This window comes from Apodemus sylvaticus, chromosome 14, assembly GCF_947179515.1.
Source record: "Apodemus sylvaticus chromosome 14, mApoSyl1.1, whole genome shotgun sequence".
Lineage (NCBI taxonomy): Eukaryota > Metazoa > Chordata > Mammalia > Rodentia > Muridae > Apodemus > Apodemus sylvaticus.
In genome coordinates this window covers 44,385,194-44,410,994 of record NC_067485.1, presented here as the reverse complement: position 1 = coordinate 44,410,994, position 25,801 = coordinate 44,385,194, and the positions used below count along the sequence as shown (strand labels likewise).

Sequence of the window (25,801 nt, the reverse complement as noted above, 5' to 3'; positions counted from 1 at the left end):
TCAATGGTCATGCAAGACATTAGGAACACGAACATCTCTGTTGATCAAAACATAGGGGCTGAAACTAGCATAACCAAGTTCTAAAAATGTTTTCATATTTAGTGAACTAGAATCATGTGTCACTGAAAAACCTGTGTAGAAGGAGAGAATGAAATCTACCCAATAGAAGAAAAGGAAACAGGTCATTAGAATGAGAACACTCCATGTAGCTCTGATTTCTGGAGGGGAGTTGTTTGCAGACCTGGAGCTGTAAAGGTAGAGGACCTGCTTGTGGTGCTTATACAGATGGAGAGCCATGGACCCACTGCTCCAGCCCATCAGACTCTGAAAGATGACATCACGAAGAGTCATGAGAGAGAGGAAAAGCCACTTGATGATGCGTCTTGATTGGAGCATATAGCAGTGTGACCAATGAATGTTTGCAGCTACAGACGTGTTTCAAGCCACCTCCTGCTTTGATGTAGGAGAGCAAGTTAGAGCTTATGAGAACATTAATGATCCAAAAGACAAAGATAAAGGAAAGAACTTGGCATGATGTCTGTGGTTTGAGTTTTGTCCAAAGGGTGATCCTGGGACTGATGGTGACAGCCTGGACCACGCTGAGGAGACAGGTGGTGCAGATGGAAAGGCCCCGTGCCATCCTTGCCAGATAAACCACAGCTTTACAGCCGATATCTCCTAGGAAGTTTCTGAAATAGAACACTGTGGCTATATCTCTGATCCCTGTGCAGCAAATAATGATGATATTAGAAAATGCCAAGTGGGTGAGAATAAGGTTGACAGGCTTCTTCTCAGTCCCCAAGGCAGACATGTATACATGTCTCACAAATATTAGGGTATTTCCTAGAATTCCAGGTCCAGTAAGAGAAAGAAAGATTATTGTATGGATAATATTATTCCAATTCATCTTGTGACTTTATTCACAACACTAGGAAAAATCTCAGAAACACATGTAAGACTTTCTCTGTTTTTTTTTTTTTTCTCACGAAAATAATGGTGTCAGCGATGTAAATACATGTTTCTTTCCTTGAGGATGTCTGATCACAGTCTTTGTTTTTCTGGTTTGTTGTTTTCCACTCCCTGTGGATGTAATGATGGCTACAATCAGTGCATAAAACTGATAGTTCTCTGCCTTTCACTATGATCCCGTCTTCCCTCAAGTTCATATGACCATGCTCTTCCCAGACAAAAGCTAAATGCATGACATCACTTTCATTTTCAAACCAACACAGTCCTGAGCAGGCCTGTCAGGCTCCTTCCTTTTCCCTCATATCGCCCAGTGAGAGCTCAGACTACTGGATTGTGTTGGGCTTCATCCTGATCCTCTTCTCTGTCCCACATGCAACCATCACTCAAATGTTGTTGAACTCATAAAAAGCTTGTGGCTCCTTAGAAAGTTGTGACCAGGTTCTCAGGTGAGATGATATGGTATCTCCTCTTCCCAGGCCCCTTGACAATAAATTATACACAGGTTAATGACTTAGTCAGGGGATGAAAATCTAGAAAAATGGCCTCAAAATGGGACTAACTATGGTAAAAATTGTGTTCCCAATACTCATGAGTGGAATTATAATGAAAGCGATTTCCCTTTGACTTCTATTAATCCTGATTTTACAGTTTATTCTGGGAAACACTTCCCCTAACAAAACTCTAACAAGCGAGTCTTAACATAGGCATGTCTTCCAGGTTTTCAGATGGGTTTAGTCTAGTGATGGATTTAGTTAGAAATCTGTCAGCCTGCTAGACCTCCCCAATACCTCACACTGTGAATGTAATCACTTTATGAATAGTATGGTAGTTTCTCTGTTTTTCTTCCTTCCTTCCTTCCTTCCTTCCTTCCTTCCTTCCTTCCTTCCTTCCTTCCTTCCTTCCTTCCTTCCTCTCCTCCTCCCTCCCTCCCTCCCTCCCTCTCTCCCTCCTTTCTTTCTTTCTTTCTTTCTTCTTTCTTTCTTTCTTTCTTTCTTTCTTTCTTTCTTTCTCTCTCTCTCTCTCTCTCTCTCTCTCTCTCTCTCTCTCTCTCTCTCTCTCTCTCTCTCCTCTCCCTCCCCCTCCCTCCCTTCCTTCTTTCCTTCCTTCCTTCCTTTCTTTTTTACTTTGTTTATTGTAGTAAAAAATTAGCCTTGAAAATGAAACTTATTCCATTTGTATCACCCCTCACAAAACACATAGAACTTCACACAACAATCTTAATTTCTATTTGTCCTCCACAATTTGACATCTTGTCCACATCAAAAATCAGTTCTGAATTACTTTGAAACCCAAAGACTTGTTGACATTGGTGCATACATTTCCACAGGCATATGTGCTGTATTATCCAGGACTGGTCTTTGCCCATCCCCCATACCTCATAGCACCTGCTTAGTGTTTCTCTACCCTCAGAAGGCTGTGTTGCAAGCTAAACAAAGAATTTTCACCTGAAGAACTTCGGATGGCTGAGAAGCATCTTAAAAAATGCTCAACTTCATTAGTCATTAAGAAAATGCAAATCAAAAACAACCCTGAGATTTCACCTTACACCAGTCAGAATTGCTAAGATTAAAAATTCAGGCGACAGCAGGTGTTGGCAAGGATGTGGAGAAAGAGGGAAACTCCTCCACTGATGGTGGGGTTTGCAAATTGGTAAAACCACTCTGGAAATCAGTCTGGCTGTTCCTCAGAAAACTGGGCACCTCACTTCCAGAGGATCCTGCTATACCACTCCTGGGCATATATATCCATAAGATTCCCCAGCATGTAATAAGGATATGTGCTCCACTATGTTCATAGCAGCCTTATTTATAATAGCCAGAAGCTGGAAAGAACCCAGGTATTCCTCAATGGAAGAATGGATGCAAAAAATGTGGTATATCTACACAATGGAGTACTATTCAGCCATTAAAAACAATGAATTCATGAAATTCTTAGGCAAATGGATGGAGCTGGAGAACATCATACTAAGTGAGGTAATCCAGTCTCAAAAGATCAATCATAGTATGCACTCACTCATAAGTGGATATTAACCTAGAAAACTGGAATACCCAAAACATAATCCACACATCAAATGAGGTGCAAGAAGAAAGGAGGAGTGGCCTCTGGTTCTGGAAAGACTCAGTGAAGCAGTATAAGGCAAAACCAGAACAAGTAAGTGGGAAGGGATGGGTGGGAGATAGGGGGAGCAAAGGGGGCTTATGTGACTTTTGGGGAGTAGGGGGGCCAGAAAAGGGGAAATCATTTGAAATGAAATGTAAATAAAAATATATCGAATAATAAAAAAAGAATAACCAAAAAAAAAAAAGAAAAAAAAAAGAGAGAAGTCTGTGTTGCCTGTGTATATTCTCCCTCCCTGAACTGGGCAGTGAGCAGGTCTCAGAGACACTGGCTTGTGTGTTTTATGTAAGTATTAGCATAGTGCCTGCTCAAAAGGTTATCTGTTGCTCAAGGAAAGTGTTGGTTTAAAGCTGCACTTTAATCACAGATATGAATTGACAAAGCAATTTGCAGAAATATTTGAGTTGGGCACTTTCCTGAGGATTGCTAAAGCTCAATATTCTCGAGAAATCAATTCCCTTTACATGGCATAGTAGGTAAGTATTTAGCACGTCTTCCCCTTTGTAATGTCTTGAGCTTTCAAGAATTTTACTAAAAAGTATGGGCTCTCTTTGAAGTAACTTAACCAATAATGCTTCATTTTTTATCAAAATATTTCTGTATTTATCTGCTTATAATTTGATGTGTTCTAGTTGTACCTCTGTGATCTCTGACATGCCAATATCAAGACTTCTAATGATAACACACACATATTCTCTCTCTCTTTCTCTCCCCCCCTCTCTCTCTCCCTCCCTCTCTCTCTCTCTCTCTCTCTCTCTCTCTCACACACACACACACACACATGCACACATATATCCACACACATGTCTATCTTAGGATAATTGAGAAGAAATATTTATATACACATATATGTATATAAACACATATATATGTATACACACATAAATTTATAAATATTCTCAACCCTCATTCTTCTAATAGGTAAGAAATAACAAGAGCAATCTGTGTTAAGCTAATCAAGTCAACATGTTCTTTCAGAAGTGAGTCATGGACATTAGGAGCAGGGTACAAGGTTCAGATTCAAGAGAGAGAAATCAGTAAACTAGAGAATTGTAAAATCAACAAGCTCAACCTTTGAAACCAGCTATTCTTTCTGTTAACTGTTGTCTTTCCTAATTGTCATATACTGGGCTTTGAATGCTTTACTTGGCCCCTTTAAGACTTACTAATGTAGGGAAGGTGCTTTGTCCCATGCAGGTGTATTGTGAGGATTCAGTGGAGCAGAGGCACATAGTGCTTAGAGCAGTGTCTGCCCAGTGTTAAACATGCTCTAAGAGCCATTGCTCTGGGATTTTGTGTTATGTCAGTTTCTCCCACAATTCTTTGTAATGGCACATCGTGTTATGTTCTGAATCAGGAGAGAGAAACTTCAGGAACAATAAAACTATAACAAAGAAGAGCAAAGACCCTGATTCTGAGAAACATAAAGGGCACCAGATATAAGATACTGCTGAGTCCCTCCTCTGAGGACAAACACACAAAGTGGAGAAACAGCAAAGAGAAGCTTCCCTGCACTCAAGCTGAAATTTCAGCCCATGTCTCCTGAACCTGCCTGGGCTGTAATGAGCATCTCTGGCTCAGTTCACCTCAGACAGCTGCACTCTGCTCCCTCATGGACACAGAAACAATTCTGGATGGCAGGTGGGAAATGAGAGACTTCTTTCTCCCTGTATCTTGTCACCTTCCTTTTTCACAGTGAGAGGAACCCAGACCTTCTCTTCAACCATCCCCCAACTATCCCTCCCTCACAGTGTCTCTTTCAATGTGAAGGGTTACTGAAATACACGGTGACATAAAGGGACACTCACCTGCAGAGTCTGTGGAGGGCTCAGGGGCATACTCACAGCATAACCAGGCACTATTTTATAATCCTTGAGTCCTGTGCTCACAAGAACTTTCACTGATGCCAGGATGTCACCAGTGGGAGTTTGGCTTCTCCAGAGAACAGGCTCCTTCTGCATATTCCCATCTTAGATGTCAGGTCTATGCTCTCCCTGGTGTCCTGTAGTTTGCTAAGACAGAAACTTTCTGCTTTTAATTGCAGTACCTGAGTTTCCAGATACCTGGGACTTTTTTCTCAAAGGAACTGAATTGGGAGAAACTTCTCGGAAACTGAAACATTTGCTCTCTGAACACTTCAAAGTTCAATAGCATTATTGCTGGAGAGAGCGCTCAGTGGTTATGAGTAAGTGTTGCTTCTGCAGAGGATCCATGTTTGATTACTAGCACATGAATCATGTACTTCAAATATGGTGGTTCAAAAACATGTGTGTCCAATTCCAGGGTATCCAGTGCCTCTATATGACCTCCATGAGCATCAAGCACACATGGTATACATACATATATGAAGGCAAAACACAATAAGGTAAAATGAATCTAATAAAAATAAATGTTTAAAAGTAAACAAACATAGAGGGCCCAGGAACATGTAGAGTAAAAGATACTCAAGGGCCAAAGTCCTTGGCTGGTCTGGATGTGCTGTCCAGGGCAGAGCAGCAATGGGAATTTTGTTTGTTTGTTTGTTTGTTTGTTTTTTCGAGACAGGGTTTCTCTGTATCCCTGGCTGTCCTGGAACTCACTCTATAGACCAGGCTGGCCTCAAACTCAGAGATCCACCTGTCTCTGCCTCCCAAGTGCTGGGATTAAAGGCATGCACTACCACTGCCCGGCAGCAATGGAGATTCTTAGAGGTAATGTTTGCTTCTTGCTCTGAGTGTGGACTTTATGCAGAGGAGTCAACTCCTCTCCTGCCTGACTTCTTCATTTCTCCTCTTGTTTGTAGCTAGCTCTTTTTGATGTTCACTGTCAAATGGTTATCCCTCTTGATAACTTATTGTTCAGTTATTGCCCAGATCAATTAGAGCAGGGTTACATGTAATTCACTCTATGGACCACACATCAATTCTGGGTCTCTAACAGCAGTTTTGGAAAATAAGTCTCTAGTTCTCACTTGCTGTTAGGCAGCAGAGGAGACTCAAGGGGAAAGCACTGGACTCAGCATCCACACAGCCAGCCCTGCAGAGCTCACACTTTCCCACCTCCACCACTCCTTTCCCTTCCCAGGGCCTATCCACTTCCTTGTGTAAAGGAATGCACTGGAATAGTAGTGTTTGAGAGCTAATATTCAGTAGACAATTTTGCTCTTCTGAAAGAATGTCTGTACTTTTGTCAGCTGAGGTGGATCCACGACAGGGGAGGTAGTAGGCTCCTAATCTTGCCTAAAGACACCCTGGGATCTTAGATCTGGGTCATCTACTCCCCTAAAAAGGAGGCTCTGGTCCCCGCTGCAACATCAGTCTGTGTCTTACTGAAGACTTACAGTCAGCTCCAGACTGCCTGGGGCTGCTGTACTGACACATTTTCTTACTTTATTTTTCTTCAACCTTAGGGGTAATGTGACTTAGGGGCTACCTCTAAAGTCAGGAGTGTGTGTGTGTGTGTGTGTGTGTGTGTGTGTGTGTATGCATATGTAAGACACAATAACATTGTACAGCATGTACAGAGCTCTCATGGAGTTTACATGGTGTGTAGGATATAAAGTCTCTTAACCAGTGACTTCTTACATCTTCAGTTTTGATCATAAAGTGTTCTTGAGTTATGTATGTATGTATGTATATATGTACATAAGTATATATGTACATTGCCACTCACATTTGGTTCTATCCTGACATGATAGGGGTTATTTAGCTTCTGGTTCCTGGTCATCCAGGCAGAGTCAGGCATGGCTTCCTGCTCAAGGTGTGGGACTCAAGTCGGACCACTCATTGGTTGCTCACTCCCACAAGTTTTGTTGAATAATTACCTGGGTATATCTTGCATGAAGGATTAATTGTAGGTTGGAGGTTTTGTGGCTGGATCGATGTCTCAGTCCCACTGCTGGGAGTCTTGTGTGGTGTAGAAGATGGCTGGTTCAGGTTCCATGTATCGATTACTGGGAATCTTTTGCTCGAGTCACCCTCATGGATTCCAAGGGGTTTTCACTGCACTAGGTTTCCACATCATCCTGCTAATGCCTTCCAATTACAGTCATCTTTCTTAGTATTTTCTCCCTCTATATCCTCCACCTGATCCTTCATGTTTTCCATCTTCACTTGCCCTTAGACCACATGTGTGCCTCATCTTATTGTTATATAGTTATGCCATGCTGGGTTTATCTCTCTGAGAGACTTGCTATTTTCTGAAGAACAACAGAGGGGAATGGAATCTGGTGGCTAGGGGAAATGTGTACATGGCATTGTGTCTTAGTTTGGGTTTTGTTGCTGAGAAAAGACACCATGAGCAAGGCAACTCTTATAAAGCAAAAATTTATTTGTGTTTGGCTTATAGTTTTAGAGGTTCAGTCCATTATCACCATAACTGGAAACATGGGAGTGTTCAGGAACACATAGTGCTGGAAGAGTTGAGAGTTCTATATTTTCATCTGAAGGCAACCTCTGAAAGAGGCTCTTATTCCACACTGAGCAGAGTTTGAGCCTAGCAGACATCAATGCCCAAGTACACAGCAACATACTTCCTCCAACAATGCCACACATTTTCCAATAAGGCGGCACCTCCTAATAGTGTCATTTCTTATGGCCAAGCATTCACACACATGAATGTTTGAAGGTCAAACTTATTCAAACCACCTTAGACTGGGTAGCTTGGAGAAGGAGGAAACAGTTTTCAGTGTGTAATGTGTACTTATTTTTTATATTACTGATTGTCAGTTTTCTTTGGATTGGTCTTTTTTTTTTAATAGTTCCTTACAGTTTTTTTGGTCAATTCATTTTTCCTCATTTCTAATATTTCTATTTGTTTCTTTTTTCTTCAAAGTCTTAATTTTTTTCTTGCTTAATGTTTAATCTGCCCTGTTGACTTTCTTGTCTACATCCTGAATTTACATTTCTTTCATTCTGCTTTCTGAATCCTCTTTGAGGTCACTGATCATTTGAAAAACATATTTTTGTTCTATATTTCAAATAGATGTTTATGTCTCAGCCACCATAAAATATCAGCAAAACTTCAATTTCCAAAGTTATCACTATTTCAGGGAGAAGAAAGCATTCTGTAGAATCTTAATCTCTGATATGCAATTTCATCTCCACCTTCCACAATTATTTTTTTTTTGACTCAAAAGTTATCCTAGACTTCAGTATATACTTTTTATTGGACTGATTTTATATTTTAGATATTTCTTTACATATATATTTTTATATTTTGGTTTAGTTAGATCTTGAGAGAAAGGCAGAGAGATCCAAGCTATGACCCTTGTGATTTGGTACAGGAGTGCTCTGTGCAGAAGACTTTTGTCCATGTCTACATCTTGAAGTGTTTTCTCTATGTTTCTATCCTGTGGTCTCAGAATTTGGGGCTTCACATGAAGGTCTGTGATTTATTTTGAATTGCCATTTACATAAGACAAGAAATAGTATCCAGTGCATTCCTTATCTGTTGATTTCTAATTTTTCTATAAGTATTTGTTGAAGGGATTCTTTTCCTCAAAGAATTCTGCCCACACTTGTAAAGAATCAGGTGGCTGAGGGTGAGTGCATTTGCATATTCATCCTCTACTTCACCTCAGTGGTCTACATCTCTTTGACATTGTGTCATTCCCATGCTGTTATTTTACCATGTCTTTATTTTATAGTCAGAAGATGCACACTGTGACACACCCAGAATTATTCTTTTTACTCTACATTATTTTGGGCATTTGTGGTCTTTCATGTATTCCTATGATTTCTGGTGTCCAACTCTGGTTCCAAGCTCCAAATGTTCAGATGTGAATTCATAACCTAGAATAACTGCAGAAGCTTGGAAAGTAAAAAGGGACATGCCTCATGGAGTGTGGAAGGGGAATTTGAGAGAAGGATAGCAGGATATATGTGCTCTGAATGGGAAAATGGAGGTGTAATTTTGGATAGAGTGAGGTCAATACAGATGGCAAGAAGGGTGAGGAGGAGTAAGTTACACTAAGGAGGTTTGAAAGTCCACTCTAAATTAGGGTTTCTATTGCTCTGAAGAGACACCATGACCATGGCAACCTCTATAAAGGAAAACATTCAAATGGAGTTGGCTTACAGTTCGGAGGTTTAGTTGACTATCATCATAGTGGAAAACATGGGAACATGCAGGAAGACATGATTGGGTAGAGGTGGCTCAGAGTTCTACATCTGGATTCTCAGGCTAGAGGAAGTGATTAGCAAATTGGGTGTAGTTTGAGCATCTGAGACTTCAAAGCCTGCCCCCATTGACCGCTTCCTCCAATAAGACCACACCAAATACTGCCTATGGACCTATGGGGGTTATTTTCTTTCAAACCACAACATATAAGGACTCATATTAACTTACATTTACTTAAAATTACACACCATGCATATATGTATGTAGATAGTATCAATGCCACTTGAGGAGATGATGTTCTCTCAAGAGCTATAGTCTATCTGGCAAAAACTCCAGTGTCAGGCATAAAAAATTCTCCTTTCAAGTTGTTGGCTGTGGATGTTCAAGAGCCTTCAAAAATATCATAGGGTATTACTGTTGTACTTAGTTGTCTTTCATACATTGAAAGTAAGCTCCAGTTGCTAAAACTACCATGCATTTGAGACACAAAATTTGGAAGATTTGAGTTCAAGCTTACCTGAAATCCTTCTCCCTAAAGACTAGCATTAATAGTACAAAAAACCCAACCAACCAACCAAACAAACAAACACATGTGCATGTGTGTGTCTCTCTCTGTGTGTGTGTGTATGTCTGTGTGTGTGTATGTATGCTTGTGTGTGCATCATATAGGTGCCTGGTGCCCATGGAAGCTAGAAAAGGTGTGAGAACCTCGGAAAGGAGAGTTACAGAAGGTTGTTAACAATCATGTACATACTGATGGACAATTCTCTGTAAGAGCAATAAGGATTCTTCACTTCTAAACCACTTCAGCAGGCCCACTAGCAGGATTGCTATCCTTCCCACATATATTGATTATAACATTTCCTTCATCTGGTACTCACATTTAATCTGTTCAGGTCCACAACTCATCTGGAGAGGTGAGCAAAATGTTGTTGCTTTAGCCTATTGAATACCTCTCAGATACAGCATATCTATGGGAGGTTCATAGTGATTCTCAAAACTAGATACAAATAAGGTTTATTATATAAAATTTTAATTTTGACAATGTGCTAAAAATACAGGAAGTAAACAGCTCTGGATAGGAATGCCAGGTGAGCATAGAGCTCTGCTTCTTGTCCACTCTGCACTCATGAGAACGACTGGATGTCCTGTGTGAACCCTCAGGAGGTCGTTGGAGTAACAGCCCTTCTCACCAAGTGTGAGACACGAAAGGTAGCTTGGTTCCTGGTTGAGCTAAGGCTAGAAATCCCAGTGAGCTTAAAGAGATGGTAGGTGCTTTGCCTGTTCTCAGGCTCCAGGCTCCTGTCATTAGCTGCAACCCCTTTATAGATTTGTAGCCATCAGTCACATAAGGGCAATGCCCCAAGTCCCTCCACATGTAGAGGACATGACCTCTGGTCACATAGGCTCAAGACAGATCTCCATTTTAATGAGGTACATAAAGGAGGCTTAGTCACTAAGCTTTCCTTCCCAGATATTCCTCCCTGCAAAATGTATTTACCCTCACGTCCACCCTGAAAAGTAGGGTATGGTTTTACTCATCCACTTTCTGCCATGACAATAAATGCCTTAAAACCATGGTCTGCCTCTTTTCATTGGGATCTGCCATGAAGAGTCATGGATAAGACCTTTACCTACAGAGCTGCCATCTAATCTCCCATAGAAGGCCTCTCTGTGGGCCACGATCAAGCCTGCCACCCATTGAGCCAAGGACTCCCCCCACTTTGGGACCAGCTGGAACATCCCCCCTCCTCTCCCCTCTGGCCCCCAGGCTAAATCCAGACCGCAGACCCCCACTTCATTCTCAGCTCTTCTGCAGCTCCCAGTGGTGCCTGGGTGTTCAAGAGCCTGAGAACCAGACATCCCCGAACCACCTCCAGCTGTCCCACATCTCAGACTGTGCTTTCCTACCCTTGGAGTGGTGTCCTGGGGCTTCCCAATGGCCTGGCACCCAACCAGTGATGGCATGGGGTAAGCTTGGTTGACTTCCCATGTCCTGACTCCCCAAGAGGCCCAGCCTGTGATAGAGCAGATGCGGGGCGCATAAACCTACAGTTGGAAATTATTAAAATTTAGCAAAGGGACACTATTTCAGGAACCCTTGACCAGGACTGTTGGATGTATTCCTTGGGAGAATTTCAACTCTTGACTAGAAGAAGACAAGGGAAGGAGTGTGTGTGTGTGTGTGTGTGTGTGTATTTGTTTCTGTGTGTCGCTATGTGTGTGTGTGTCTGTGTTGGCTCCCCTACCAGGTCCAGGTTCTGTTTGGTACTCCTTCAGTGACTGTGGAGATGTTTCCACTTCTCAGGTAGGAGCTGAAGGAGTAATGGAAAACTGGTGAACAGCACATGGGTAATCTACAGGAGCCTCCATGGGAAGCCTGGAGTTTAAGAGGCTTGGAAGATGAGGGCCTAGGGAACGTTCTGGATCCTTCTTGTCCTCCTGGGCTGGAGGCTGTGGAATTCTGAGTCCTGCAAGGTTCTGTCTCTGGACAAGGCCACACTGCATGGGCTTCAGCAAGCAGCTCCTTTCTGGGCTGTCAGCATGGCAGTCCTTACATCAGCCACTGAACCCCATGTGTCTGAGCAGCAGTGGGGGATGGAGCCCAAGCATGGCTGGTGTTCAGGGAGTGTGATCACTTTGAAGTGCCAAATGTTCATGTATACCCTAATGGGTAAATATAAGTGGGAGCCAGCTGCTGTGGTTCAGTGTTCCTGAGCAGTTCACACAATCCTGGGCTCAGGAACTGTCACTCTCAAGTGGAACTTGCTTTCCTAACCATGATGGCAATTTCTTTTTTTTTTTATTCGATATAATTTATTTACATTTCAAATGATTTCCCTTTTCTAGCCCCCCCCCACTCCCCGAAAGTCCCATAAGCCCCCTTCTCTTCCCCTGTCCTCCCACCCACCCCTTCTCACTTCCCTGTTCTGGTTTTGCTGAATACTGTTTCACTGAGTCTTTCCAGAACCAGGGGCCACTCCTCCTTTCTTCTTGTACCTCATTTGATGTGTGGATTATGTTTTGGGTATTCCAGTTTTCTAGGTTAATATCCACTTATTAGTGAGTGCATACCATGGTTCACCTTTTGAGTCTGGGTTACCTCACTTAGTATGATATTCTCTAGCTCCATCCATTTGCCTAAGAATTTCATGAATTCATTGTTTCTAATGGCTGAATAGTACTCCATTGTGTAGATATACCACATTTTTTTGCATCCACTCTTCTGTTGAGGGATACCTGGGTTCTTTCCAGCATCTGGCAATTATAAATAGGGCTGCTATGAACATAGTAGAACATGTATCCTTATTACATGGTGGAGAGTCTTCTGGTATATGCCCAGGAGTGGTATAGCAGGATCTTCTGGAAGTGAGGTCTGAACAATGACATTTCTCCTGTTTTCTTACTAATTTTATGACCACAGATCAATATATTGAATGTGTTTGGAATTGTCTTACAAGGTTTAGTCTTACTTGTTCTTTAGATATTGGGATCCTGCAGTGCCAAGCACCTCCTGGGGCAGTGAATTAGTTTCTCTCCCTGGTCATCCCTACTTTCTAAGAGACCTTCAGATAAAGGATGCTTTCTAACTTCCTTCTTCTTCACTTGTTTTCCTGATCATTGGGTTAGACCAGCCTCTGGTCCATAAGTGCTTTGTAAATAAGTAGAGGAGTTGGTGATGATGGAAGAGCAGTAGAAGGAACAAGAAGAGAGGAAAGGTTTGTGGGTCCTTATAAGACCAAATGCTAGAATGCAGAACAATACCGTTCTAATTTTGGGTGATTCATGCCCTCCTGCATTTCTCTCTGAAGGATGCAGCATGCTAAACTGCATGATAGGAATGATGAGTGCTGTGGACAGCATACTATGATTTGAATGTTGTCTGGGACCCTGAAAAGCAGGAGACACATCCCTCCAGGGAGCCCTCCATCAGGAGTAAGGAACTGCTCAAAGCAGACCTGTATGATGGCATCTCAGAAGCCCACAGGCAGCTTGTTTGTAGAAAAGTTGTTCCCATTTCTCCTGACCTTAGCCCTGGACTATGGCTGTGTAGATTTCATTTGTGTGTGACTGCTCTTCAGTTGGCACAATTCTGTTGCTAGTCTGATTTTCCTAATTCTTTCTCCTTCTGTTCTGGTGAATTCTGTGAAGGTAGATGTTCTTTTTTCATCATAGTCATTAAACAATCAAAAATTGAGACTTAGGGGGACAGCACAGCACAGTCCTAATGGCCCAGGTGCATGCTGTAAAAGTGCTTCTGAAAAATTAACCTAATAACCCAGGAGGTACTCTCATTTTTTGAGAACAATGTGGTAACTGCGCGATGATAGTTTCAGATTAATGTTTGACTTGCAAAGAAAGTTTGAAGAAATTATGTCTAGAAATAAATTAGAAAATGAAATGGAACCACATACTGCTAAATTCATACAAGGTCTATTACCAGAAAGTGAAAGAATTTACTGGAACTATGAAAATCATTAGTATGAGAGACACAATCATGGGATAACAGAAATATAGAATAAGGGAATACAAACACGGGATACTTTAATTCAGAAAGAAAAAAAAAACCCATTAAAGTTATGAAGTGAGTTTTGCACAACATTTGAGATTGGTTCCTGGTATCCTTTATATGCATAGATATGCATGGATATGCATGGATAGACAAGTAAAAATTATACTCCTGAAAGAAGACAGAATATATAAAATCATATGCTAGTAAAACTAAATAAAAATCCTGGGATTCTTATGAAAGTCATTGTGTGCAATGTGCAATAGCAGAACCTTGCAGATTGCTGAGTTAAGGATTAAGTCGAGTCTTTCTATCCACTGTCTGACACTTGCCCACGTCATGTAGCAATAGAACTTCACAGGAAATCACGTGTCATTGTCCTTGGAGCTTTGAGCTCTGATGTATAATAAGTATAAAGTTAAAGTTTAAATAATGATAATTATTGTGGCCATGGGCCAGGAAAAAGGGGAAGCTTGCAACTTTGGGGAACAATGGTGATTCGTAATTCTTTGTGATATGTGGTCATCCTTTTGAATTTGACACATCTGGTAATGATTAGTCAATGTCTCTATACTTCCTTTTTGAGTGACAATAAAAGACAGGAGTTAGTCAGAGGGGACAGGGAACACAACCTTTAGCCTGAGAGTGTGCCTCGGAGCATGATAGCAAGCAAGTGAAAGACTACAAGAGACGGAGAAAGCACAACCTCAACCTCGAGATGGCCCATCAGCTTGTACCCAAAAACGTTCTCTGTGTATTCCTTACACGCCTTCCAGATACCCCTGCTTCCAGTTGAGAACCCCGATCTTGTGCCTGGGTTGGACCTTAGCATGTGGGATGGTGGGATGGTGGGATGGTGGGGTGTTGTGGTGTTGGGCTATTGGGGTGTTGGGGTGTTGAGGTGGTGCGGTAGTGGGTTGGTGGTGTGGTGGGATGGTGAGCATTCCTGCCCACTTCCTAGAGCCTGGACCAGTCTTCAATTATCTAGGATAGGCTGTCTGAAAAACAACAATAAACCAAACAAAAACAAAACAAAATAAGCAAAAACACAAAACTAAAACAAAAATCAAACCAAGCATTTATTATCTTAACCAATTTATTGCTATGATACATTAGAATGGTAAAGCACAGAAATTCCAGTGTTTATAGCTTTGTTCACAAAGAACTGGTCAGGAAAAAGGAAGTTCTTATTTCTCAGGGGACTCAACACTGCTTAGGAACACAGGCATCTTTGATGATCAGGACAAAGGGGCTGAGACCAGCATAACTAAGTACTAAAAATGCTTTAATATTTAGTATTGTGGAGTCACGTGTTACTGTGGAACCTGTGTATAAGGAGAAAACGAAATCTGCCCAATAAAAGAAAAGGAAACAGGTCATGAGAGTGAGAACCCTCTGAGTAGCTCTGATTTCTGGCCTGGAATTGTTTGCAGTCCTGGAGCTGTGAAGATAGAGGACATGGACATGATGTTTGTACAGATGGAGAGCCATGGACCCACTGCTCCAGCCCATGAGACTCTGGAAAATGACATCACGAAGAACCATGAAAAAGAGGAACAGCCACTTAACTGTGTGCCTGGATGGCAGCATATAGCAATACCCAGTAAACATCCCAACTACAGACCTGTTCATGCTACTGCCTGCTGTGATATAGTGCAGCAAGTTGGAACTTATCAGGGAATTAAAGATCCAAAAGAGGAGGAGAAAGGCAAGAACATGCCATGCAGTCTTTGGTTTGAGCTTTCTCCAAAGGGTGGCCCTGGGACTGATGGTGACAGCCTGGACCATGCTGAGGAGACAGGTGGTGCAGATGGAGAGGCCACGAGCAACCCTTTCTAGATAAACTATAGTTTTACAACCAACATCACCTAGGAAGTTTCTGATGTAAAAACTCGTGGCTATGTTTCTGACTCCTATGCAATAAATAATGATTGTGTTTACAAAAGCCAAGTGGATGAGAATAACATCTATAATTTTGTTCTCAGAACCCATGATGAAAGTATACAAATGTCTCACAAATAAGATGTTGTTTCCTAAAACTCCAAGTCCAATAAGTGAAAGGAAAATTATTGCCTCGATGAGGTCACTCCACACCATCTTCATGCTCAGAACCTGGAAAACATTTTCAGAAACATAAGGAAATAAACATGATATATCTCATGCCTATGGCTTTCCTGCTTTATTTAGTGAAATGAACATAATTTGCATATTATGTACATGCAGAGTTATTTGCTTAGATTTTGTTCTTGGATCTTCTGTTCTTCTACAGACATGGAGATGCTGCTGCTGACGTTTGGACATGAGCACCATGCTGTGAGCTCATGCTGTGAGCACCATGCTGACGCCTCCACAGAAGGTAGTTCTGTATAGGCTTCAGCTCTAAACACTTTCCCATGAGAACATCCAAATAAAGTACAGCATCCTACAGAACATCCAAATAAAGTACAGCATCCTACAGTTTCCAAGTCATGATGTCGAACATTAGATGCTTCTCATCTCAGATCCTCTTTGCAATCTTGAACACACTCATCTCTGAAGTATGCATTGTGCTAACAAAAAATAATAATAACTTCTCCAAATTACTGCAATACATGCCCAAATAATGTTGCTTTCCAGGTAAGTATATGTGACTTTTCCCTGTCTGCAATTCTGAATTTATTTTAGCAATAAATATTAAATCGATTCATTGGGTTTAATAGTACATAGCTCATCCCCTTGGAAGGGTGTGATTAATTTTTGTTCCATATCATCTTATTCATAGGATCATTTAAAAAGGTAAGCTATCCCCTTACTTTTCTTGACCATTATCGAAGGACAGTCTCCCAAGGAAACACCCACTCTCAGTTCACAGTTAGGCATTGTTCCTCTGGACTCCTTGAAGTGTTTCCTACCACTTTGATTTCTAAGGTTCATCAAATCAGTGATTTTATCAGTCAGCTATACTATACCCTATAAATGAAAAACAACCTACTACCTCATACTGATTTGGGTAATTTTCCACATGACATCCAATTTTTGTATCCTCCCATTTAAAGTTAAAGTAAGGACTAAACACAAATATATTCATTTTGACCTCATTTTTTATAAATTATAAAGAGTTTAATGTGGGAACCTTAAGTCTTTCTGTCTTCCACACTTTAGTTTTCTTTGCTGCTCACTGAACTTATCTTTGAATCCCTTTGAGCGTCTCCTGAGCAGATGTAACACTTGCACTCATCCTGCAGCAATGGTACATGTGATGTTCTCTTCTTGATCTGATTCCAGCCACGACCCTTCATAGCTCAATGCCGCCTACAGGTCAAACATGTGTCTCCTACAATTTTCATTAATCATCAGGACCACGCTCTGTATTAGTCTGTTTATATCAACCCCTCTGTGCTAAGAATACCTGAAAGATGTTTTAGTACATCTGTTACCTTGTATACACCCTGTTATGGAATGCTTAAAAATGCCTTGTGCATAAATCACTGAGTGCTATGGCTATACTATCCTACATAAATCACAGAGATGAACTGAATGAAAAGACGCCTTGCTTGCTCTCATTGCTTAAAGCTCTGGGAAGTCAATCCAGTTTGGAACACTCTTTCAGTAAGGTTTTCTCTGTTTTCTTGCATGCACAGGGAAAATAAATTTCCAAGTTTCCACAGATTCACTGAATATCATGAACTATCTTTAAAGTAATTTGTCAATGTGGCTAATTTTTAGTTGCATTATCTCTGTAACAATCTTTTTTTATTCGGTACTTTCTTTATTTACATTTCAAATGATTTCCCCTTTTCTGGCTCCCCACTCCCCGAAAGTCCCATAAGCCCTCTTTCCTCCCGCTGTTCCCCCATTTACTCCTTTCCACTTCCCTGTTTTGGTATTGCCCTATAGTGCTGCACTGAGTCTTTCCAGAACCAGGGGCCACTCCTCCTTTCTTCTTGGACATCATTTAATATGTGGATTATGTCTTGGGTATTCAAAGTTTCTAGGCTATTATCCACTTATCAGTGAGTGCATACCATGATTGATCTTTTGAGATTGGGTTACCTCACTTAGTATGATGTTCTCCAGCTCCATCCCTTTGTCTAAGAATTTCATGGATTCATTGTTTCTAATGGCTGAATAGTAGTACTCCATTGTGTAAATATACCACATTTTTTGTATCCATTCCTCTATTGAGGGACACCTGGGTTCTTTCCAGCTTCTGGCTACTATAAATAGGGCTGCTATGAACATAGTGGAGCATGTGTTCTTATTGCATACCGGGGAATCCTATATTTTTAAAGGTATACCTATTGGTTCTGAAACATACCATAATATTTATTGAAATAAAGAAACTGTTTTTTTTTTTTCGGTGAATAGTGTCACTCCTGCACTGAAAAATGGTTCATTTACATTTATTCAAAGAACTATTAGACAGACATTTCTATGACTATTTAATTTTGTTTCCTTTTAGTTTTAGTTGCTCTGTGTGTGTGTGTGTGTGTGTGTGTGTGTGTGTGTGTGAGTATGCATGTATTCCTGGGTGCCACTTGTGTGCCTAGTGCCTTCAGAAGTTAGAACAAGGCATTAGATTCCTTGGATATTGTTAGCTGCACTGTTGGTGCTGAAAACGGAATCAGGCAACTCTAAAAGAACAGTGAGTACTTTTAACCACCGAGCCAGCTGTTCAGTCCACATATGTACATTTTAATTAGCTTTCACAAGCTTCTGGCCTCCAGGATGTTAGAATCAATCAATTCAATTAAATGATGAGTTTTGTCACAAAATGTGACATGGTAGAGGGTTTTACATATTCCAGAAGCTTGAGTGATACCAAAACAATAATAAAATGTTCAGGATTCACAAGAAGATGTTTTGGAACACCTTCATGCAGATATAAATTCTGTTTTCTCTAATACATGTATTAATCAGTTTTATTATATTATTGGGCTTCTATAAAAAGAATTTTTCATATATGAATTAAGTTTTGTGCAATATTTTAGGGAGTCAGTGAGCTGACATGCATAATACTTAGGGAAGTTCCCAGCATGCTTTAAATATTCATTTTCTAAAATTGGTTGTTAATGTTAATATATAGTCTCATATCTGTTTTATATTATTCTCATATTTCATAGTTTACATTGGAACAAGCAAGGAGAAAATCACAGTAAATGAAATCATGACAAAAGAAAGAAAGAGTGCACTATCCCAAAAGGATTGAAGTTACCAGAAGTTACACAGCTCAGATTAAAGTTCTCAGTCTTTAGAGGGAAGATCACACAGATAGTCCAGAAGCGGTGGGAGCAAGAGCTTCCTACTCCAGGCTGCACTGCAGGTGTCTCTGTCTCCTACCCCTGCCTGTCCAGTCTAAGGAGCAGCTCATGCCAGTGACCAGAAATACTGTCCTTTTGGACATAGAAACCATTCTGGATTGCATTTAGGAAATGGTCTTCTCCCAGAATCCTGCCACTGTCCCCTCTCAGAGTGACAGGGAGCCCACATCCTTCTCTACCATACATTAGCCCTCCAAGATTTCTTTCAATGTTGACTTCAGTCCCATTCCCCATGACATGGCAGCACTCACCTGTGTGGTCCTTGCAGGGCTCAGGGTTGATGTCCTCACAGCAGTCAGGCCCTGCTTATCAAGCTCAAATCCCTGTACTCAAGCAAGGTGCCAGGATGTCCCCACAAGTAGTTTGGCTCTACCAGGGGAAAAGGCTCTTCTGTCTCCATCCCTGAGGGTAGCTCTGCCTTCTCCCTGATGCTCTGTCATTTGCTGACCCAGAAACTTTATGATCCTAATTACAGTGTCTGTGAGTAAGGGGAAGGGTGGTGAACAGGGCCTGAGGGGAGCTGGCCCTTTGGACTTGACTCCAGCTTTGCCTCTTTCCCTCCATGTACCACAAAACCAAGAAATACTTTGATAATACAAAATGATCACATTCTGAATAATTTTCAAGCATATTACTTAGTAATAAAAAAGTGTCGCTGAGTACTACAGCCAAGGGCTGTCTTCAATGTCATGTTCAGACACAGTAAGGAGGAGATCTGCTGTGCTCTCCGCACTGTTTTGAATGCCTGCTGCTTGCTCTATAGTTGCTCCTGGGGATTTATTTCTTCTCATCTATTTTCTTTTTGTTATTTATTTTTTCATACAATATGTTTTGATCATGTTATTTCCACTATCCAATACCTTCTACATCCACTATTCCACACTACCCACCTAATTTTAGGTTTGCTGCCTTGTGCTCACCACTACAAAAACAATAAAACAAAATGAAATAAACACCAGAATGAAAAATAATGAATTGAATCAAACAAAAAAATCAAAGGAAGAAAAACCTCAGAAACAAAATGAGAACATGGATGATTTCATTTTGTGTTGGACAACTATACCTGGGCATGAGACCTGCTCTAGAGTATGGTTAAGTGTCAGTGACATTTCATTGGAGTAAACTGATCGCCCCATTTCCAGCAGACATTAATTGCAAATAGGTTCTTGGCTGGCAATGGTGTCTCCTTCCACTTTTAGCACTGGGATGTCCATCTAACTTAAAACTGTATAAGCCTTATGTGCGCTTCCTCAATCTCCTTCCATTCATATGTGCATCAGTCCTGCTGTATGAAGAAACTATAATCTATCACCTCTGGTTCCTCCAATATTTCTGCTTCCTCTTCTGAATAGAGATCTCCGAGCCTTGAGGGGAGCGAGTTATTTGGACCAAGTGCTTCAAAGTCTCTGCACATTTTCCAGTTGTGGAGTTCTCTTTTAATCTCATCAACTGAAAGAAGAAGCTTCTTTGTGAAGATTGAGCAATACACTGATCGATGAGTACAGCAGTATGTCACTAGGAGGTGTTTTACTGCTATGTTCCTTTAGCAGAATCAGTGTAGTACATTTTCCCTTAGACCCATGACCTATCTAGTCTCAGGTTCTTGCCTACTGTAGCTAGGTATGGGTTCCATCTCATGGAGAGAGACTTAAATAATAATAAAAAAAAGTGGTTGGTTACTTCCATGACATTTGTGTCACTATTGCAGAAGTATGTGTTGCAAGCACGACATTGTTGTAGGGAGCAGCATTTGTAGCTATATGCTACTGGTGTTTGCCTTCCTCCTCTCTTGTTACTCAGTCTACCTTCACGCACCTTGAATGCTAGTCAGTAGGGGTGAACCTTCTGGGTGGGAACTGGCTTGAGTTCTCTTGCTTTATTACATGTGATACCCTCAGTAATAGGGTCTCAGCACCAGGTTGTGGAGAGCAAACAATGACCATGGTAATATCCATGTTCTGAGAGGAACCATGGAACACCCTAGGTCAATGACTTAAGAAGATATAACTCATTCCTGGCACAGGAGGCTTTACTTGGTATATAAAATGACATGTTATGGCATGTTTTTTTTTTTCTATTATATGGTGAGTCCACTTCAGTTCCTTTTATACATGAACATAATTTAGGAAGCACCTATAGTAGTACGTTTCTGTATGGCTTTTCAAAAGACCTTAAGTGTTCGTTGTGCCTCTGTTTTCTTTCACCTTTCCCCCACCTCCCTCATTATCTCATCCTTTTATCTCATTGTAACACTATATTCTAACTCCCTTTCCTTGGGAAACCCCATTTTCTCCCTTGACCCATCACTAGGCCCCTGTAGTTATACAGCTTGTGGCACAAATAGTAAAAGCTTAAAAGCTGCTATACACATATAAGTGTGATATTTTTTGAGAACTCTTTATCAATAGTTCTCAACCTGTGAGTCACAGTTCATTTAGCAAATTTCTCTCCAAAAATAGTTACACGATGATTCATAACAACAGCAAAATTTAGAATGGTGAAGTAACAACAAAAATAATTTTGTAGTTGGGGTTATCTAGCATGAACTGTATTAAAGGTTCACAGCATTAGGAAAATTGAGAACCGCTGCTCTGTATAATTCTTTTCCTCCTTTTAAATTGATTTATCTTTCGTTTTATTGTTTTAATATTTATTCTTCTTTAATACAAAATATTCTGACTGAAGCCTTCCCTCCTCCACTCCTTCTGGGCCTTCTCTTCACCTCCCCTCTTCTGCAGACCTACTGCTCCTCTTTCCTTTTCAGAAAAGAGCATCCCAATTATATCAGCTGAACATGGCATAAAAATGTTATTTTTTGATGTCCAGTAATTTTTTTGGTTCTTTAAATAATCTATGTACCGACCCACTGTCAGATGGTACAGACCTTTCCCCATTCTGTAGACGGCCATTCTTTCCCCCATTCTGTAGACTGCCACTTTGAATGAATAATGGTAGCCTTTGCTCTACAGAGCTTTTCATTAAAGGAATCCATTTATCAATTTTTGATCTTAATACCTGTGCTAATGTTATTCTGTTTTTGTGACAATGAGTTCAAGTCTCTTACATTTTCTTCTATCAGGTTCGGTATATCAAATTTTATGTTGAGACCCTTGATCCATTGTGAGTTTAATTTTTTAGGGTGGTAAATATAACTATATTTTCATTCTACATGCAGCCATACAATTTTTTTATTGATATATTTATTTACATTTCAAATGATTTCCCCCTTTCTGGATCCCCACTCCCCGAAAGTCCCATCAGTCCCCTTCCCTCCCCCTGTTTTACCACCCAACCCTTCCCACTTCCCTGTTCTGATTTTGTTCTATACTGCTTCACTGTGTCTTTCCAGAACAAGGGCAGCCATACAGTTTGATCATCATCTTTGGTTGAAGGTGTTATCCTTTTTTCAGTTTATTTTTGACTTCTGTCTTAGGGTTTTAATACTGTGTACAGACACTATGACAAATATAATACTGTGTACATGACACTATGACCAAATGCTATCTTATAAGGATAGCATTTGATTGGGGCTGGCTTACAGGTTCAGAAGTTCAGTCTATTATCATCGAGGCAGGAACATAGCAGCAGCCAGACAGGCATGGTACAGGGAAGCTGAGAGTTCTACATCTTCATCTGAAGGTTGCTAGTAGAATACTGACTTCCAGGCAGCTAAAATGAGGGTCTTAAATCCCATACCCACAGTGACACACCTCTCCAGCAAGGCCACACCTATTCTAACAGGGCTACACTTTCTAAAAGTGCCACTCCCTGGGCCAAGCATATACATATCATAGCTTCTTTGTGAAAAATCAGTTGTCCTTAGATATAAACTTATATTTGAGTCTTCAAATTGATTCCATTGATCAACATGCATTTTTTTGCCAAAATCATTGTGTGTGTGTGTGTGTGTGTGTGTGTGTACACGTGTGCATGCACACATACATGGATAAAGCTAATTTCATCAGTTCTTTTATTATTGGTAATTGTTTTAAACTACCCTGTCATTTGGTTTTTTAATTTCCATATAAATTTGATGATTAAAAAAAAATTCTTTCTGTAAAGAATTGTTTGGGGATTTTGAGGGGAATTGCATTAACTCTGTAGTTTGATTTCGGCAGGATGCCTACTTTTCACAATATTAATCCTGTACAACCATGAATATGGGAGAATCAATTTTCTTGTGTCTTCTTCAATTTCTTTCTTCAACATCTTAAAGCCTTTAGTATACAAATATTTCCTTACTTAGAGTGTTCCCAAAATAATTTTTATTGTATAGCCACAGCCCAGGGAACAGGGTTGAATTCCCAGAACCCTTAACCCTGGTTCCCATGAGGTACTGACTCCAGCATTACATTGGCCTTGCAGGTATGTTCCTGGACAAGGACGCACAGCCCAAGTTTCCTTCATCCTTTCATCAGGACCTTTGAGAAAGGCATGAGCCGGTCTGTCTCCTGACACAGAACCTCAGAGGAATGGCCAGCTCACCATGATTCCCTCAGCTTGCTTCTTTACACAAGGCAGTTCTAGACACTCAGGGTGGGGCATCACCCACTAAGAGCTGAACCCTCCCATATCAACCATTACTTAAGAAAATACCCCACTAACTTGTCTACTGTCCATTCTTGATAGGAGCATTTTTGCAATTGAGGTTCCTCTTCCAGGATGATCCTAATGTGTGTCAATTTGGTACGAAATTAAACATGCTGATATTCCCTGAGTAATATGCAGACAGGTGTTATATACAGTATACACTTTTGCCCAAACAGCCTTACTTACAAATGTTCGTTGCAATGAGTCATTCATCTGGTTTGAGGCCTCTGACTTCTGCTAGAGTATTAATACATGATTCTCACCAGGATGCCTCGTGGATATATTATTGTTGCCCTGGGTCTTAAAGATCCTCTAACTTTGGATCTTCAGGACCAGTTCCTTAATGTGCTCCAGCAGTTCAAAGATGGCATAAATGTTGGTGTTGGACAAATTAGAACCTAGGTCTGGGCCTGGTGCAAGCTGAGTTAGTCAGCCCACCCAGTCTCCTGAGCATCTATCCCAATGGCTAGCTTTTCTACACTGCCCAGGTGATGGGTGGGTCCAGCTCTCTGATGCTCTAGTCATCTGGGCTAGCTCTCCCATCTGCAGCAGATAGTGGTGACTGATAAAGGAGGTGTTTCTCACACACCCATGCCACCACATAGCAGATGAGGTATGGAGCCAGCTCTATTGTGCTGCTCAGGTGGGGCCAGAAATCTGGAGTGCCATAGCTGGCAAGTGGTGGGGCAGCTCTCCTGCTCTCACTCCATGGGGCCAGCTGTCCTGCACCCACCCCACCAGAGCCAGCTCTCCCTTGCTGCTTAGGCAGGTGGCAGGGCCAGCTCTCCTGAGTATAGTGACTGGAAAGAGGTGGGGGCAGCTCTGCCACTGTATGCAAGGGGTGGGGCAAGTTCACCTCAGCATAGTTCTAAGACATCAACATGGCCTTTCATTTTCTAATATTAGTTATTATTATATGATTGCTTTAGAGTTTTCTGCCCTGTACATCTCTGGAAGCGTAAACTATAGGAACACTGGCTTGCACTTAAGGTTGGTAGCAGTTAATGCTTGACTTTAGTTAGTATTGCCTTTCAACTTCTTTTCTTTTTCATTAAATATGAGGACACTAGATTCTACTAATGCACTAAAGAAAGCAGTATAAAATCCTGAGTGTCTTATGTTTACGGAATTATGCTATAATCTTCCATCACAAGCGTAAGGGTGTTCATTAAAAGTAAACTAGTGAATGTTTAATGATTGTGTTAGAGATTAGAAGTTCTTAAAAATGACTACCCTTAAGCCAGATGTGGTACTGAGTACCTCTAATCCTCATATTTGGGAAGCAGAGGCTGGCAGATCACTGTGAGTTCTAGTACAGGTTGTTATACATAGCCAGTTTTATCCCATCTCTGGGGAAATAGTAGTACTTTGTTTCAAAAACAAACAAGAAGAGAAAACAAAACAAAACAGAACAACAAGCAAACCCTCCCTAAACAAACTTAGAGCTTGCCAAAAATGATCACCTTGTCATGTATAGTTATGCAAACCTGTAATCCCATGGTTTCTCTATGTAGCCTCGTGTATCCTGGACATTGCTCTAAAGACTAGGTTGGCCCTGAACTCAGAAATCCACCTGTGTGAGCCTCCTAAATTCTGGGATTAAAAGCATGGACCATGAGACCAGGCTTCCAGATATTTTCTTAACTCATGAAAGGTACTTCCATCTTGAGCTTCCTGTGGTCTGTGAATTGGAACTTGTTTATTTTGAGCTTTTGGGCTAATATCCACTTATCAGTGAGTGCATACCATGTGTGTTCTTTTGTGACTGGGTTACCTCACTCAGGATGACACTTTCTAGTTCCATACATTTGCCTAAGAATTTCATGAATTCATTATTGTTAATAGGTAAATAGCACTCCATTGTATATATATATATCCCATCTGTATCCATTCTTTTGTCGAAGGACATCTGGGTTCTTTCCAGGTTCTGGCTATAATAAGTAAGGCTGTTATGAACATAGTGGAGCATGTGTCCTTATTACACGTTGGAGCATCTTCTGGGTATATGCCCATGAGTTGTATAGCTGTGTCCTCAGGTAGTACTATGTCTAATTTTCTGAGGAACCACCAAACTGATTTCTGGAGTGGTTTTACCAGCTTGCAATCCCACCAGCAATGGAGAAGTGTTCCTCTTTCTCAACATCCTCTCCAGAATTTGCTGTCCCCTGAGTTTTTCATCTTAGCCATTCTGACTGGTGTGAGGTGGAATTTCAGG

General features: G+C 40.9%; 1 protein-coding gene and 1 pseudogene across 1 annotated transcript; both read right to left on the bottom strand.

Moving 5' to 3' along the window:
* Positions 1–944, bottom strand: LOC127664788 (putative vomeronasal receptor-like protein 4; annotated as a pseudogene).
* A 13,955-nt stretch (positions 945–14,899) lies between these two features.
* On the bottom strand, positions 14,900–15,844 carry LOC127664566 (putative vomeronasal receptor-like protein 4). The gene has a single exon (XM_052156622.1). The coding sequence runs from the start codon at positions 15,797–15,799 to the stop codon at positions 14,900–14,902; it is 900 nt and encodes a 299-aa protein (XP_052012582.1). The 5' UTR covers positions 15,800–15,844.
* Positions 15,845–25,801: the final 9,957 nt, after the last annotated feature.